The 13,953-nt window shown below is 41.4% G+C and overlaps 1 protein-coding gene across 2 annotated transcripts; it reads left to right on the top strand.

Annotated features, from left to right (window-relative positions):
- The first annotated feature begins 4,017 nt into the window (after nt 1-4,017).
- tmem185 (transmembrane protein 185) lies at nt 4,018-13,043 on the top strand. 2 transcript variants are annotated; one of them, XM_071529864.1, is made up of 7 exons: nt 4,018-4,205; nt 5,001-5,177; nt 5,913-6,120; nt 7,240-7,323; nt 7,649-7,825; nt 8,457-8,580; nt 10,839-13,043. In XM_071529864.1, the coding sequence occupies exons 1-7, from the start codon at nt 4,168-4,170 to the stop codon at nt 11,087-11,089; spliced, it is 1,059 nt and encodes a 352-aa protein (XP_071385965.1). In that variant the 5' UTR covers nt 4,018-4,167; the 3' UTR covers nt 11,090-13,043. The 2 variants fall into 2 exon arrangements, with proteins under 2 accessions (XP_071385965.1, XP_071385966.1); XM_071529865.1 differs by lacking the exon at nt 5,001-5,177.
- The last annotated feature ends 910 nt before the right edge of the window (nt 13,044-13,953 follow it).

Below are 13,953 nucleotides of genomic sequence, written 5' to 3'. Positions count from 1 at the left end.
CTGTGGATGTGTGTGTGGTACACAGAGGCACACACACACCTGAGATCCTAGACACTATCCCACACCTGACCTGCCGAGTGGCTCTTTTTTACTGCTTTGTAGCTACAGGGCTTCTAAAGCAGGCTTCATACAAATGTAAATATTATGTTTCTCTTCAATAGACGCCTGCCAATGCACTGATTCAGTTGACAAATTGTGAAACATTACATGGCTTTGTCAAGCAGCTTTTACCCTCCTCCTCTCTCCCACTCTCTCTCACACACACACACCCCTAACGGACTTGCTGCTTTTGCCCGTATTCATTTTGACTATAGTTTAATGTGTAAAACGGCAGTTAATCCATGCATTGCACTTAGCTGAAGACTTTATTGTACAATTTTAGAGATTTTTACTTTAGAGAAGAGTCAGTCTGAAAAAAATGTGTCCCGCATTGAGGTTTATTCATTGATTATTTTAATCAGAGGTATTATTGGAAAAATATAGATTCTTCGTTAATACGTTTCTACATGGGTCTAGGCTATAATATGGTTTAATATGGGATGGAAATCTATTTCTAAACAGTAATTCCCTATTCATCTAGTTCTGAGGACCTCAGTGACCTCTGATATCAAAGAGACTTACACACACAGAAGAGACGGAACAACTTCTCTCATGGAAATGTGAGTTTATTTACATAATAACACAGAGACTGAACCAATTTAAATATGGGGCGGGGGGGATATCCGGACTTGATGCTTGTGTAATAAATGGGATAATTATAAGGGGTTCTACTACCTAAAGAGGTGAAAATTATATTGTAAGAAGACATTGGAACGCCCCACTATACGACAGAGGGTAGTATGGCAGTGCGGTGAGGGGTCCCTGCCGGGGTCCTCGGGCCTCCTTCTGGTACCGTTGGATCTTGGATGATCAGGCAGGCAAGGCACCGTCGGTGAGGAAGAGTTCATAGGAGCAGCTTTTAGGACAAACCACACACCGCAAGTGACAAGAGCAGGGCATTTCTGTTTGGATGATACAAATAAAATGAAGGGGGGGGACAGTGAGAGTGATATTAACATCAAACATACGCAGTACTTATTCTTGTTATCCATGATCAAGAAATTAAAAGAGACAAGTAGTGAGTAACTACAGGAGTAAGCTGGTCAATGTAAGATGATCAGGTTAGACTTACTTTATAGGAGGAAGAGCCAGAGGTTGTTGGCAGCTCGCAGGTAGAGCTGCCAAGAGGAGAGGAGAGTAGAAGAGAGCAGGATATTGCTGTTGGATGAGAAAAATAACAAAAAAACGGTGCAATAGTGAGATGAGATCCATATTATACATAATCAATGCAAGCTGAACATTCCTGTTATCTACAATCAGGAAGGACACGGGTAAGAAAGTATTACGAGATAGGACGTAAAAGAGGAAGTAAAAGAGGCAAGAGAAACTTACTGGTGGTTGATGTTGGCTGCTTGATGGCATGAGCTTGATAAAGTTGGTTGGTTAGACGTTACTGGCTGGTGGAGAGGAGAGTGGAGCCTGGTGATGCCGGCTGGTTTAGAGGAGTTGTTTAAGGAGGAGGAGTTTAAGGAGATGTGTCGGGCCGTTTATAGTAGGCTACAGCATAGATAGTAGGCCTAATCACGCTTACTAGAAATCCCTACTATCTCTGACACCTTCTTCCATGCATCATATTTTTTGTTTATGTCTCTGTAAACGAACAAGGACACAGCTCCGAGAAACCGGAGACCGCAACAATCAGTTTCCCCTCCATTGTCAGTATGGAACAAATATTTGCTAGGAATTTCAGTACACAGGGAGACGTTTACAGCGGCAAGAAAAACAAATCCCGATCTGCAATTGGTCGCTGCTTCAGCAAGTGGCTGCTAATTTGCATAAAGTTCACCTCAGTTCAACTTCAACTCGTCACTCTTCCCTCGCTGCTCGCCAGCTCCCATTGAGAATTAATGACTGCCGGCCGCAAAACCTCAGGGCGCTTTTGGTGTGAGCGCACAGTTAACATTATTGTTACCTGTTACATCTGAGAACTGAAAGCACTTGCCGATGTGTTGTGAGCGCTAACCGCTGTTTATTTATTTTTTTTAGACCAGACATGATTAATCAAGGCTGCCTCTGTGATCATACTAGTTTACCATAAAGACGATCAGACCCCGAATAAAGGGAAGCTGCTTGTTAAGTAGCCTAGATAACAGATAAGTAGATAACAGCGGTGTACTCGGTGATGATTTCTATAGCAAATAACTGAACCTCTGCGATGCGTTCTATAATCGCTCTAGTGTTTATACCTTTATGAGCAACAGCGTCCGAAATCAAAGTTGAGCGATGATGGAATGTTAGTGACTTTGTAGCGATGTCCATCGGGCGATCATAAATCGTTGTACTATAAACTGTCCAGTGTCTTTCCGGTGTGTATTGCCTTGCTCACTCTCCTCTCTCACACCCATACATCTGTGATATGGTGTGGAGGTGGGAAAGGGAGAGAGAGAGAGGTGAGCACACACCAATGCTCCTCATCAATAACCATTTGAGTGGGGGGGTCTCCCATTGACTGCGGGAGGATTAAGACGCTCGCTCTCGTTACTGTTTAAAGGTGACATTGGGACTTCTTCTGGCAAACTAGGAGAACCGGCTGTAGTTGAAGCATTTGACCTGCAGGATTTCATCTTCCAGCCTAAGAACACGCCGAAAAGAGCAAAAACCACAGCACAAACCACAGCAGTCACAACTACTGTCAGAGTACACGTTGCTCCCTCTCCAGGCGTGTTCACAGTCGGTGGACTGACATCCAGCTTTACAGCAGCTGGGTTTCCTTTCTCCTTGTCTTTGCCGTGGTAGCACCGGTAAACACCTTGGTCCGCCTGCTGCGCTCCGGTCAGTGTCAGAGACAGGTCTCCTTCTTCGCAGGCAGCAGGTGACGTAGACGCTCTCCCTTCAAATCCTGTCCCATAGCTGACATTCCCGGAGGCACAGTCCCGTTCATAAACAAGCTGTCCGCCCTGTTCCCACCTTATAGAGTCATCCGTGATAACGGAGTGGCACATAAGAATGACATTTTGTCCCTCAAACGATTCTTTGAAGAAAATCAGAATTTCCAAAACGACAATGGTTAAATCGCTGTTGCCACCACATGTGTATTCATAGTAGCCCTGGTCGTTGGAAGTTGTCCGGTTGAAGACAAGAGAAAGATTTCTTCCAGTTATCGGTGTAATCCGGTTTTCGTACTCCGCGGTCAGCTCCAAAACCCCCTGGTGAAGAACTGCCACTCGCCGCGTCTTGTCATCACGCCGCGGGTGAACCCAGCTGACTTTGCCGTTTGGACACTTTTCACCGAAGCGTAATGTAGCGGCATCTCCTAACTTCACCGTGACGACTTCTCCAAAAATGAGATTGGAAAAAGACAAAACGAACGCAAAGACCAAGAGAAATCGTGCCATTGTCGTTCCTCCGTCGCAAATTAATCCTGCGATCTGTATAAAAGTTTGTAGGCGCTTCGAAAATTTGTCTTCACAGCTGACATGTGTGATTTTCGTGACGTCAAATGTCGCCTCCTGTCATTGTGCCACAAGCCCGTAATTCTGACTTCCGGTTAATAAATACGATTTATCACGCCTTCTGTCGGGAATAATAACAAAATGAACACCATAACAAACCTAATCTTTTTTGGTGGCTGATGTTTTGCTTAAGCAGTCAAGCATCACTGTGCTGCTTTGTGCTGCGGCGATAGAATGACGCGGAGAACGTCCATGTCAGGCTTGTAATTGATATCTTAGAGCATATTATTAAAAGCCAAAATACGTTACAGCTAAAAGTTAAACAAAGATTGAAAACAGAAACATACAACACTAGTTATTCACACGGAAAGCCACACATATAACCTATAGTACTAATTTAGATGATCAGTTGTTAGGTTGTTCATGTGCGATCAACTCGTAAATGTAGTATTTCCGACAGCACTTGAAGGCACTTGACGCTTGTCTTCCGGTGGCGAAGCCCTCCCACTTGCGTTAGCGCAGCTAGTTAGCCCAAACAAAACAAACTGGCTGGTCACTAGAGACCCTGCAAAGGGAAACTGCCGCGAATGAAACCGCTTCGTATAGGATGTAGGCTAGATGGCGAATTAACAACACAATTATAGTGCAAACTAGCCAACTAGCTTGCTTTTCCACCATGAATTTGAGAGGACTCTTTCAGGATTTCAATCCCAGGTAACGTTAAGAACGAGCTAGCGCTTAAGCTAACTAGCTAGCTTTGTTTAACATGACAGTGTATGTGTGCAGCCAGACTTGCCCGAGTAATAACAGTCAGAAAACTCTGTTTTATTTTTTGACGTTATATACATAATTTTAAGGTTGCTGCTCAGATCGTGTTAGCTAGTAGATGTTTCTGTATCAAGTAACGCTAAGTGTGTTTGTGTAGGCCTGGCTAACGTGCTAAGTAACGTTGGTGTTCGCTAACGTTAGTTAACGTCAGTCTCTTATGTTCAAACACAAACTAGAGATTAGTCTGCTATTTAATTCTATTTAATTCTTCTGCCGAGTTTTCAGTTGTTGAATGACATGTGCTTTTATTCCATATTTTAAGCCATAGTTTGGAGGCTAGCATTAGCGCCACTTAGCTAGCTAGCAAGTTGGAAAACGTTATCACCAGTATCGACGCTATCACCATCCCTAACGTTACCCACCGTCAGATCCATTTTCCAACCTCCATTCATCTCATCTCCACTTTGTAAAATGTGAAATTCTGCTTCCCGGTCTTAATTTATTTACACACACCCTGATTGTCATCTACATGCTTTCTGTGTCAATCATCTAACTTTCATGTTGCTGTCACTCATTCTACTGATTCTGTTATAAGCTCACTTTTTTCAATTTAAAGAGCTTTATTGGTATGATAAGAGTTGTCATATACTGCCAGGGCAATATTACACACAGTGCTACATATGGACATCATCCCCATCACTATCCGTTGATCTTATAAATTTCCCTCTGTCCTCATTGCAGTAAGTTCCTGATCTACTCGTGCCTGTTGCTGTTCTCTGTGTTGCTGTCCCTGAGGCTGGATGGAGTCATCCAGTGGAGCTACTGGGCCGTGTTCACCCCAATATGGCTGTGGAAGCTTCTGGTCATCATAGGGGCCTCGGTGGGCACTGGTGTCTGGGCACACAACCCCCAGTACAGGTAGACACACATGCACTAACACTGGCAGGGTTAGGGGCCTGTGCCCACTGGGGCCACCCGTGCTGCAAATGTATGCACTCTGGATAAAAGTGCCCACCAAATGGCATTGTGTACATACATATAAGTCTACTGTACACTCACTGAGTAGGAACACAAAGAGTTTAGAAAACAGTAATCTACCATTAGAAGTTGAGCTTTTTTGGTTTTCCTTTCTTCATTCCTCATTATGTTGTAGGTGATTCAAATTTAAAAGTGGGTTGTTGTGTATATACTCTATATACACACACACCAACAAGTGTTTAGCTTATGTTAGGTATTTAAAAACAATGGCTATATGTACCATACTTACTACCAATATTGTAACTGGTACCCAAGGTTCCTGCACAGTGACTTCTAGGTCTTGAAAAGTCTTCTTGTTGAGTCTGTATATGTATATGACTATACATTTTCTGTGGTTCAGGCACCCAGTCAGCTTGCATGCCATATTCATTGCTATGAAGAATAATCTTAATATATATAGTGATGTAGCATAGCTTATAGGGGGTGGGTAATATGAGTATCATAAAAATCATGTTGAACATTGCCCAAAATCTTCAAATCTAGTCAAGAAATTAAGGACAGGTAAAGGTAAGGTATTTTGAACTTGGAACTCTGTGGGAACTGTTGGTATCAGTAGGGAGGAATGTTCAATGAAATGGAGCCCGATGGTTTGTTTTTTTGTGAATCCTCTGCTAGGGCCGAAGGGGAGACATGCGTGGAGTTCAAGGCCATGCTGATCGCAGTGGGCCTCCACGTTCTGCTGCTGATGTTCGAGGTGCTGGTGTGCGACCGCGTGGCGAGGGGAACCTACTTCTGGCTGCTGGTCTTCATGCCGCTCTTCTTCGTGTCGCCTGTCTCTGTGGCGGCCTGCGTCTGGGGGTTTAGGCACGACCGCTCCCTCGAGGTAAGGGATCTGATGTGTACATGAACACACTGGGACCAGAGTGGGAAATTAACACAAAGCCCCGGCCAATGCTGATAAATTTTGGCTGCAGATGGTCAGATAGTAATTTCCGTACACTTGAGGTAAGGAAATGACTATATGTACTGTACACGACCAATCAAAAATTTAGACACACCCGATTGTATGTACTATGTTTTTCATTCTTTTAATGTCATATAGATCTAAAGGCTTCTGCTTAAAGGCTTGAAATTTGTTTCTTAGACAAATATAAATAGTGAAGTTAATGTAGGCTTATGCATTTGATGTTGTTGATGTATGTATGTTGTTGTATGTATGAATTTCTTTTGCAAAGCCTTTGCCTTTCCATCAAGGCAAAGGACGGCTACTTTAAAGAATCTAAAATATAAGATGGTTTTGATTTGTTTAACACTTTTTTGGTCACTGCGTAACTCTATTTGTGTTATTTAGTTATGATGTCTTTACTATTATTCTACAATATGGAAAATAGTAAAAATGAAGAAATTGTATGTCCAAACTTTTGACTGGTAGTGTGTATAGAGACAGACACATGCTGGGGCTCATGTGGGAAATTAACACTAGCCACAAGACAGCGGCTAGTAAATTTTGGCTGTAGCTGGTGGGTTTTCTGTTTTTATTTTTTCTGTGAATGTGTTGGGGGTTCAAACGTGACCACTCCCTTGAGGTAGATAGGTTGGTGCTTTGTTTGTCCTGGAGGGGAAATTTAGTTATCACCACAGCAACAAACTTGGGACACACTAAACAACATATCAGAACCCTGTAATTAAAACTAATAAAGAAATACTAACGCTGTGATTGTCCCTCATAATCATCCAACCTATTGACATATCAATATATGACACACTAATCACAATGAACATATACCGTACAAATCCTATGTCCTCCCCTATATACAGAACATAAAGAAAGAAAGAAGGATATTGTACATATCCAGGAATGGATATAAGCGTATGAAGGGCTTTGTTTACCCAAATGAGATTTGGGTGAAAAAACTGACCCCAACTACTATTTTATCATATTGCTATATTACTTAACTTTCCTCTCCTTCCTCCCTTCTTCCACCTCCCTCCCTCCCCTCAGCTGGAGGTGCTGTGTTCAGTTAACATCCTCCAGTTCATCTTCATCGCTCTGAGGCTGGACAGGATCATCAACTGGCCTTGGCTGGTGAGACACACGCACACACACACACAGACTCCGAAATTGGCCGCTGCATGTGACACACACACTCTGCATTTCTATATGTAGCGTTATGCTTTCACACAATGGAATCCTTCTGTACCATTCCTCAACTGTCCATTTTTTTTGAGTGTGAAAACTTATGGAGACTGCCAGTGGTAGTAGGTAATAATAATATTGTTGATTGTAATATCTTGCAGACCTAGCTCGCTTCCCCACTTAGCAACCACAATTCAAAAGTCTCACCCTTTACCATCTTTGACGACACCTGTGTGTGTGTGTGTGTGTGTGTGTGTGTGTGTGTGTGTTGCAGGTGGTGTGTGTCCCCCTGTGGATCCTGATGTCCTTCTTGTGCCTTGTCGTCCTCTACTACATCATCTGGTCCGTCCTCTTCCTCCGCTCCATTGACATCATCGCCGAGCAACGGCGCACTCACATCACCATGGCGATCAGCTGGATGACCATCGTTGTGCCGCTCCTCACTTTCGAGGTGGGTTACAACTATTATTATTTGGTTATTGTTTGGTACTGATACCAATATAGTCCAAACAGTGACATTCAAGCATACATTTTTAAATACCATTATACTCACAAAGTTGACTTGTAATCTCACCGAACAGTTAATGTGGAAAATAGAAACAAGGTTATATATTTGATGTATCGCATTTCCTGTGATTGAGCCTGTGTAACACAAACTGTGATCGTAGCATTTTTTTTTTTCATTTAATTAGGCTATATCTACACTACCAGTCAAAAGTTTGCACACATGCATTTTTCTTTATTTTTACTATTTTCCACATTTTAGAATAATAGTAAAGACATCAAAGGCGACAAATCAAAACTATCTTATTAGCGTCATACAGGACCTCTATCTTTAACATTTCTTTTTTAAATTTACATCCTTTAGTACCTTTTTGCTCTTTATTTTCTACATTTTTTTGCTGCTGTAATGGCCCTATTTCCACTTGGGGATCAATGAAGCCCATCTAATCTTAGACGGTGATATACAATAGCATGTGTAGTCATGTGCACTCCAACACACACACACACAAACCCTTTTCACAAACATGCAGCATACACGTTTGATTCTTTCCGAAATAAAATTGGTGTTTTCTCTTCAGATCCTTCTGGTGCACAAGCTGGATGGCCATAACAGTCTGAGCTACGTGTGTGTGTTCGTCCCTCTCTGGCTCTCCCTGCTCACGCTCATGGCCACCACCTTTGGCCAGAAAGGAGGGAACCACTGTGAGTACACATACATTACCTTCATTCGTCTAGGTTCAGGTTTGCTGAGCGTGCCTGCTCTTTTACAGCTGTTCCCTGCTTCACATTCATCCAGTTACGCACCTGGGAGCGTCCCAGGACAACCGCAGTCATCTGCTGCTGCTGTTAGTGGGTGTTAGTGCTTTGCTCAAGGGCAGTAGTTGAGGGTAGGGTTGACGCGGTGGGCGGTGTTCCCATTGGCACACGGTCCTGGAACCAACACCGGTCTTATTAGCCCCACACCAGGAACACTGTTATGTAGTAATCCAAAAAATAAAAGCACATATTCAGAGCTTCGATGTCCAAGTTACAAAATGTCCTTCAAAATGATGAACGCACATACTAACAACTAGAGATGGGACCATATGCTTATCTCACGATACACAATATGGGGTTCACGGTTCAATACAACCACAATATGATGTGATAAATCACAGTCAAAAAACAGTCAATGAGACACAAATCTTTCTAGTGATGGCACTGGCTTGCTTGAATGTAAACAACAATTTAAAATATCATTACAAAGTGCCAATAATATAATTTTTATGGAGTTTGTTAAATTGTGATGGTCAAGCCGTCTCATTTGTGATTACTACAGCAGAATAAAATGTGGCTAATATTGTGATGAATTTTTCTGCTCCACGATGCATATTGTCACATTTTTCAATTGCAATATATTGAATTCTGATATATAGTCTCATACCTACTAACAACATACTGATCACTAATATGACAGTGTAAAATATGTGTATGGTCAACCAGAAAAGCTGTCAGAAAAGACCATACTTCCTTGGCTGCTGCAGCCATCATCTGTGATTGCAAGTATAAAAGAACACAGAAGCAATGCATATTTTGATAATAAGGTGTATAAATGATATGAGAAATATTTTGATTCAGTATACTGATAGTTAAAACTTTTAAAACATTCCAGTGTTCAGTAAGACCTGCTTGTTTGCAAACCATGGATGTGACTCTGACTTTGACAGCGCCTGACTGCCCTCTAGTGGCTTAAGGCGGTATAACCAGTAGGACGAGGGTTGAGGTGTAAAAATGGCACCAGTGTGACAACCATAGTTGAGGGAGGAGAGAGCTTTATTTCTTACTTTCCCAGCCGGCCGAGGGATTTGAACCGGCAATCTTCTGGTCACAAGCCCACTTCTTTGTAAGGCTTCTGTTGCCAAAAATAGTAGATATTAACTATGCGTAGTAGTTGTAAAAAATTAGTTTGTTTAAATTAACAGAAAGACTGCATTTAATGACGTCTGCTGACATAGCAGACCTCTTAAATCATCCCTAGTTATCATGGTGTATTATGAGTATCACGGTTATATAGACACTCATTACAGTTTTCTGTTATTGTAACTTGGCTCAGTTATGCTTTTCCCTCTGGTCTATTCACTATTTTTTCCCTCTGCTATGTTCTGCCGTTAAACACTACAGTTTCCACATTATAGTAGTGCTGCTATTATGCACAACTACCCCGGCTATACAGTATCTGCTGCCATGACATCACGAAACTTTATTTGTGAAATTAATGATTTTTTTTTCTTGAATACTGTCAAATGTCACAAAAACCTGTGACTGGCTCCGAAACAGTCTAGACCGCCCTGTTGGAGGAAAACATTGTTGGTTGCTGAGTGTTTTTTATTGACAGAATTAAAATAATATTATAATCCTTGATTTTTAAAGTGAAAAACAAACTATTGCTTAAACAATTGCTTAAGGTTAGTGTAGTTGATGGTTACTTTTTAATTTTGAAATTTGAAAAGAGGTCACTGAGAAGTCATGGAACAGTTTTTGAATTTCATCAGTGAAAAGGTGTGGGAACCCTGGAATAGTACCAAAGGCGCATGTTTTATTGGGAAGACTTCATTCACAAATCTTACATTTATTTGACTTTAATGCTATTGGTTATTGCTTCAAATTTTCGGACTCAACATTGTGCTGATTTTTTATTTTACATGAGGTACTGTTTATTCAACCTCGTTGTATTTTGCACATCAGCCGTTACCAACAATGCTGATGCTGCTGCACTGGAGCAGTTCTTCGGCTCAGAATGTACTGTATACTTGTAGTGTGTTTATATCAATGTCAGTCCTTTGTTTACTATTTTGAAATGTGTCAGCACTAATTTACCAGGTCAATCCTTCTGTACCCATTGTCCTTGGCAAATAAAAGCGATTCTGATTATAGACATTTCTGTTTTGTTGTAAACTCTCTCTCTCTCTCTCTCCCTCTAGGGTGGTTTGGCATCCGCAAGGACTTCTGCCACTTCCTGTTGGAGCTCCTCCCCTTCCTGCGTGAGTACGGCAACGTCTCCTACGACCTTCAGCGCAGCGAGGACCCCGAGGCGGCCGAGGATCTGCCCGTCCCCGAACCGCCACCCAAGATCGCTCCCATGTTCCACAAGAAGACTGGCGTGGTGATCACACAGAGTCCTGGGAAGTACTTCGTCCCCCCGCCTAAACTCTGCATCGACATGCCTGACTAACGCAATAAAAATCAGAGCCAAAATGGCGGGGGGACGCTGTATTGACGTGATCAAGCAATGGAGCCAAAATGGTAGAGTTCTCTGCATTTGGTTTCACTGACTGCCTTGAAGGACTTGGCCCCCTCACCTGAACTTTGCCTGACTAGGATGATATATTCGAGCCAAAATGGTGGTGGATGCTACTGATTTGAGCAACGAATGGATCCAGAGGCCTCGCACTGGGTTCACTGGTTATTTTGAAGTAAAGTCTTCCCTGCCAAAACTCTGGATTGACATGGCTGTATAGGATGGGACCATGGAACCAAAATGGCAGATGGCATTGTTTTGACCCATAGGCGAAGTTTCACTGTATTACTTACCGGGGATCAGCTCCATTACTCCCAGTCTTATCCATAAGTACTAATAAGGATATCGGGAAAGACTTACCACATGAGTGTCTAGTGCTCACTTCAATCTAAACATTTGGGTTGACATGACTGATTACTGGAGACAAAACAGAAGGGCTGGATCTGCGCATCGGACCTGATAACAGCAGTTGATCTCTGCTTTGGGTTCAGAGACTATCTTGAGGCTTGCCTTTCTTTCTGATGGGGACCATTATACGGATTCTCTAGGTTGAATTTGGGATCAGTTTACCCCTATTGCTCCTATACTCAATTTTGACCATTTAGGTGGAGAAAACAAAGGGGAAGTTAAAATTCAAACAGTTGAAACGGCACTTTCTGTACCTGTTCCAAGAGGAGAGGAGTTGTCTGTGTTTTGTAAACATTGTCAAGTTAGGGACCAGAGTGGAGATGGCAGATGTTGAGTTATGAGGCAGACCTGGGCCAAATAGTATTTGCAAATAATTCTTGGATTTTATTTCCACCTGCTTGGCGTATCAGTTTACCACAGCAGGAGAAAGTGTTAGGTAAGTTGCCGATCACAGAAAAGAATAATAACACAGAAAAGAATAGTAAATTGACTTTCAAATGATTTCTCGTGATCGTCAAAACTTTCTGGCACTCATAGCATTTAAAGATGTGACAAACGCCTCCCATCTGGCATCTAACTAACCTGAAACAATGAAAAGTTGCAAATTCGATTGTATCTCGATCTGATGAGAGGAAAGTGTGTCTCCTGTGATTCCTTATAGGCTAAGGCCTCATCCCAAACCAGCCCCCACTAGTGTGACTGTACTGTCAGAATTCTTCAAATAATTAAGTACAAAAAGTCACTCAGAAAAGCAAAAACATTCATTAATTTTTAATTTTTTTTTATTTTGTGTTTGTCAACCTAATTGCTGGAATTTGTTCAACATCTTGTAGTGTGTATCCACGGCTCTGCATGCCATGGATACATTCCTACACCTTTCTCTTTTTTTATCTTGAGGACTTTCTTCTTGAACTGGTCTCATTTGCTCACTGATTTTTATATGAATGCTGTAATGTTGCAAGCAGGGCAGAAAACTAACGTTTTTTGCCTCTGTTGATAGTGACTGGTAGATTCCCACTAATCACCAAACATCGTCACTATTTTACTGGCCAAATTGAATTAAATGGAATAGAATTAAAGGAAAATTCCACCCTCAGATACTCTAACATTGTCATGTATTGTCAATCTGTGATGTTCAATGCAATCCAGGAGTTATTTTGTGCTGTTTTTGTTGTACCCACTTTTTCCCCTCAGCCTGCCTCATCCACTATGCTTCAGTTAGTGATTTCCTACATTTCCCAGAATGCCCTTGTACATCCTCCATAGAACGTGTCTGAGTGTTGCTCTTTGGTTCTGAGGGAGTGACACCAAAACCTGACGGTGTGATGTTTGAGATAGTTGAAAATGCTTCTCCTAGTAAACTCCATTGTAACTGAGCTGGAAATATCTCAATGTCACATTGTTTATGTTTGGTCAGTTATCCACAAGAATATGACAAGTACACAACCCAACAATAAAATGGATACAGAAATGTAAGGTACATCACAGTACATGTTCATTTCCTACCCCGGTTGCAAGCCTTATTTCAGTTCCTGCTATATGCCCATAAGTGAAGAAACATGTTTCTAACTAATCACATTGTTAGCATTTTTGTGACTGGGTACAGTTATTAGCTGTAACACAAAGTTTGTTCAACACTACAAATATTTACTTTAGGATATTTAGGCAGTTTAATGAAAACAAATGGAGCAAGTTTCATGATTAATTTCTGTATTAAAGGCACCAGCAGCTCTGCAGACCTGGGTGAGATCAAGCACTTGCTCAGTCTCATATGCTCCAGACTGATGCATTAAGTGGTACCCTCAAGTACTATGAACAATACAACCATGACAAAAAGTTCATTTAGTTTCTGTTGTTTAAAAAAATCATAAATACATAAATAAATAGATGGATAAATGGATGAATGAATAGTAATAATAATAATAATTTACACACCATAACAAATACTGTATTTTTATTGTTTTTGTTTCCATTTATTTATTTTCAATCTCTCCATTGTATTCTGTAAGTTTGTCTTTCTCTTAAAACTATTTACATTTGTATTTACAATTCGACACAACAATGAAGCCACTTACCATTCCCATGTGGAACATACAGGGTCTTAACTCGTCTCTGTTTGGATGTAAGAGTAATTGCCCTGATTTCAGAGAAACCATCAAAGACACTGAAATCCTTATCCTCCAAGAGACCTAGTGTAGATCACTGTCCCCCAAACTACAGAGAAATTCTGCCATCAACTAAACTCCCTACTGTAAAAAGAGGGAGAGATTCGGGAGGCATTATAATTTGGTATAAAGACGGTCAAAATTCATAACCCCAAAACAAATCATAGCACTCACACATATGGATCAAAATTAAAAAAGATATTACAAATTGTACAAGAGATATTT

This window comes from Centroberyx affinis, unplaced genomic scaffold, assembly GCF_046629955.1.
Source record: "Centroberyx affinis isolate AG114_WGS23_722 - 3 ecotype Tasmania unplaced genomic scaffold, CSIRO-AGI_Caff_v1 ptg001845l_1, whole genome shotgun sequence".
Lineage (NCBI taxonomy): Eukaryota > Metazoa > Chordata > Actinopteri > Beryciformes > Berycidae > Centroberyx > Centroberyx affinis.
Note: the sequence above shows the minus strand (reverse complement) of the source record. Positions and strands in the feature narration are given on the sequence as shown.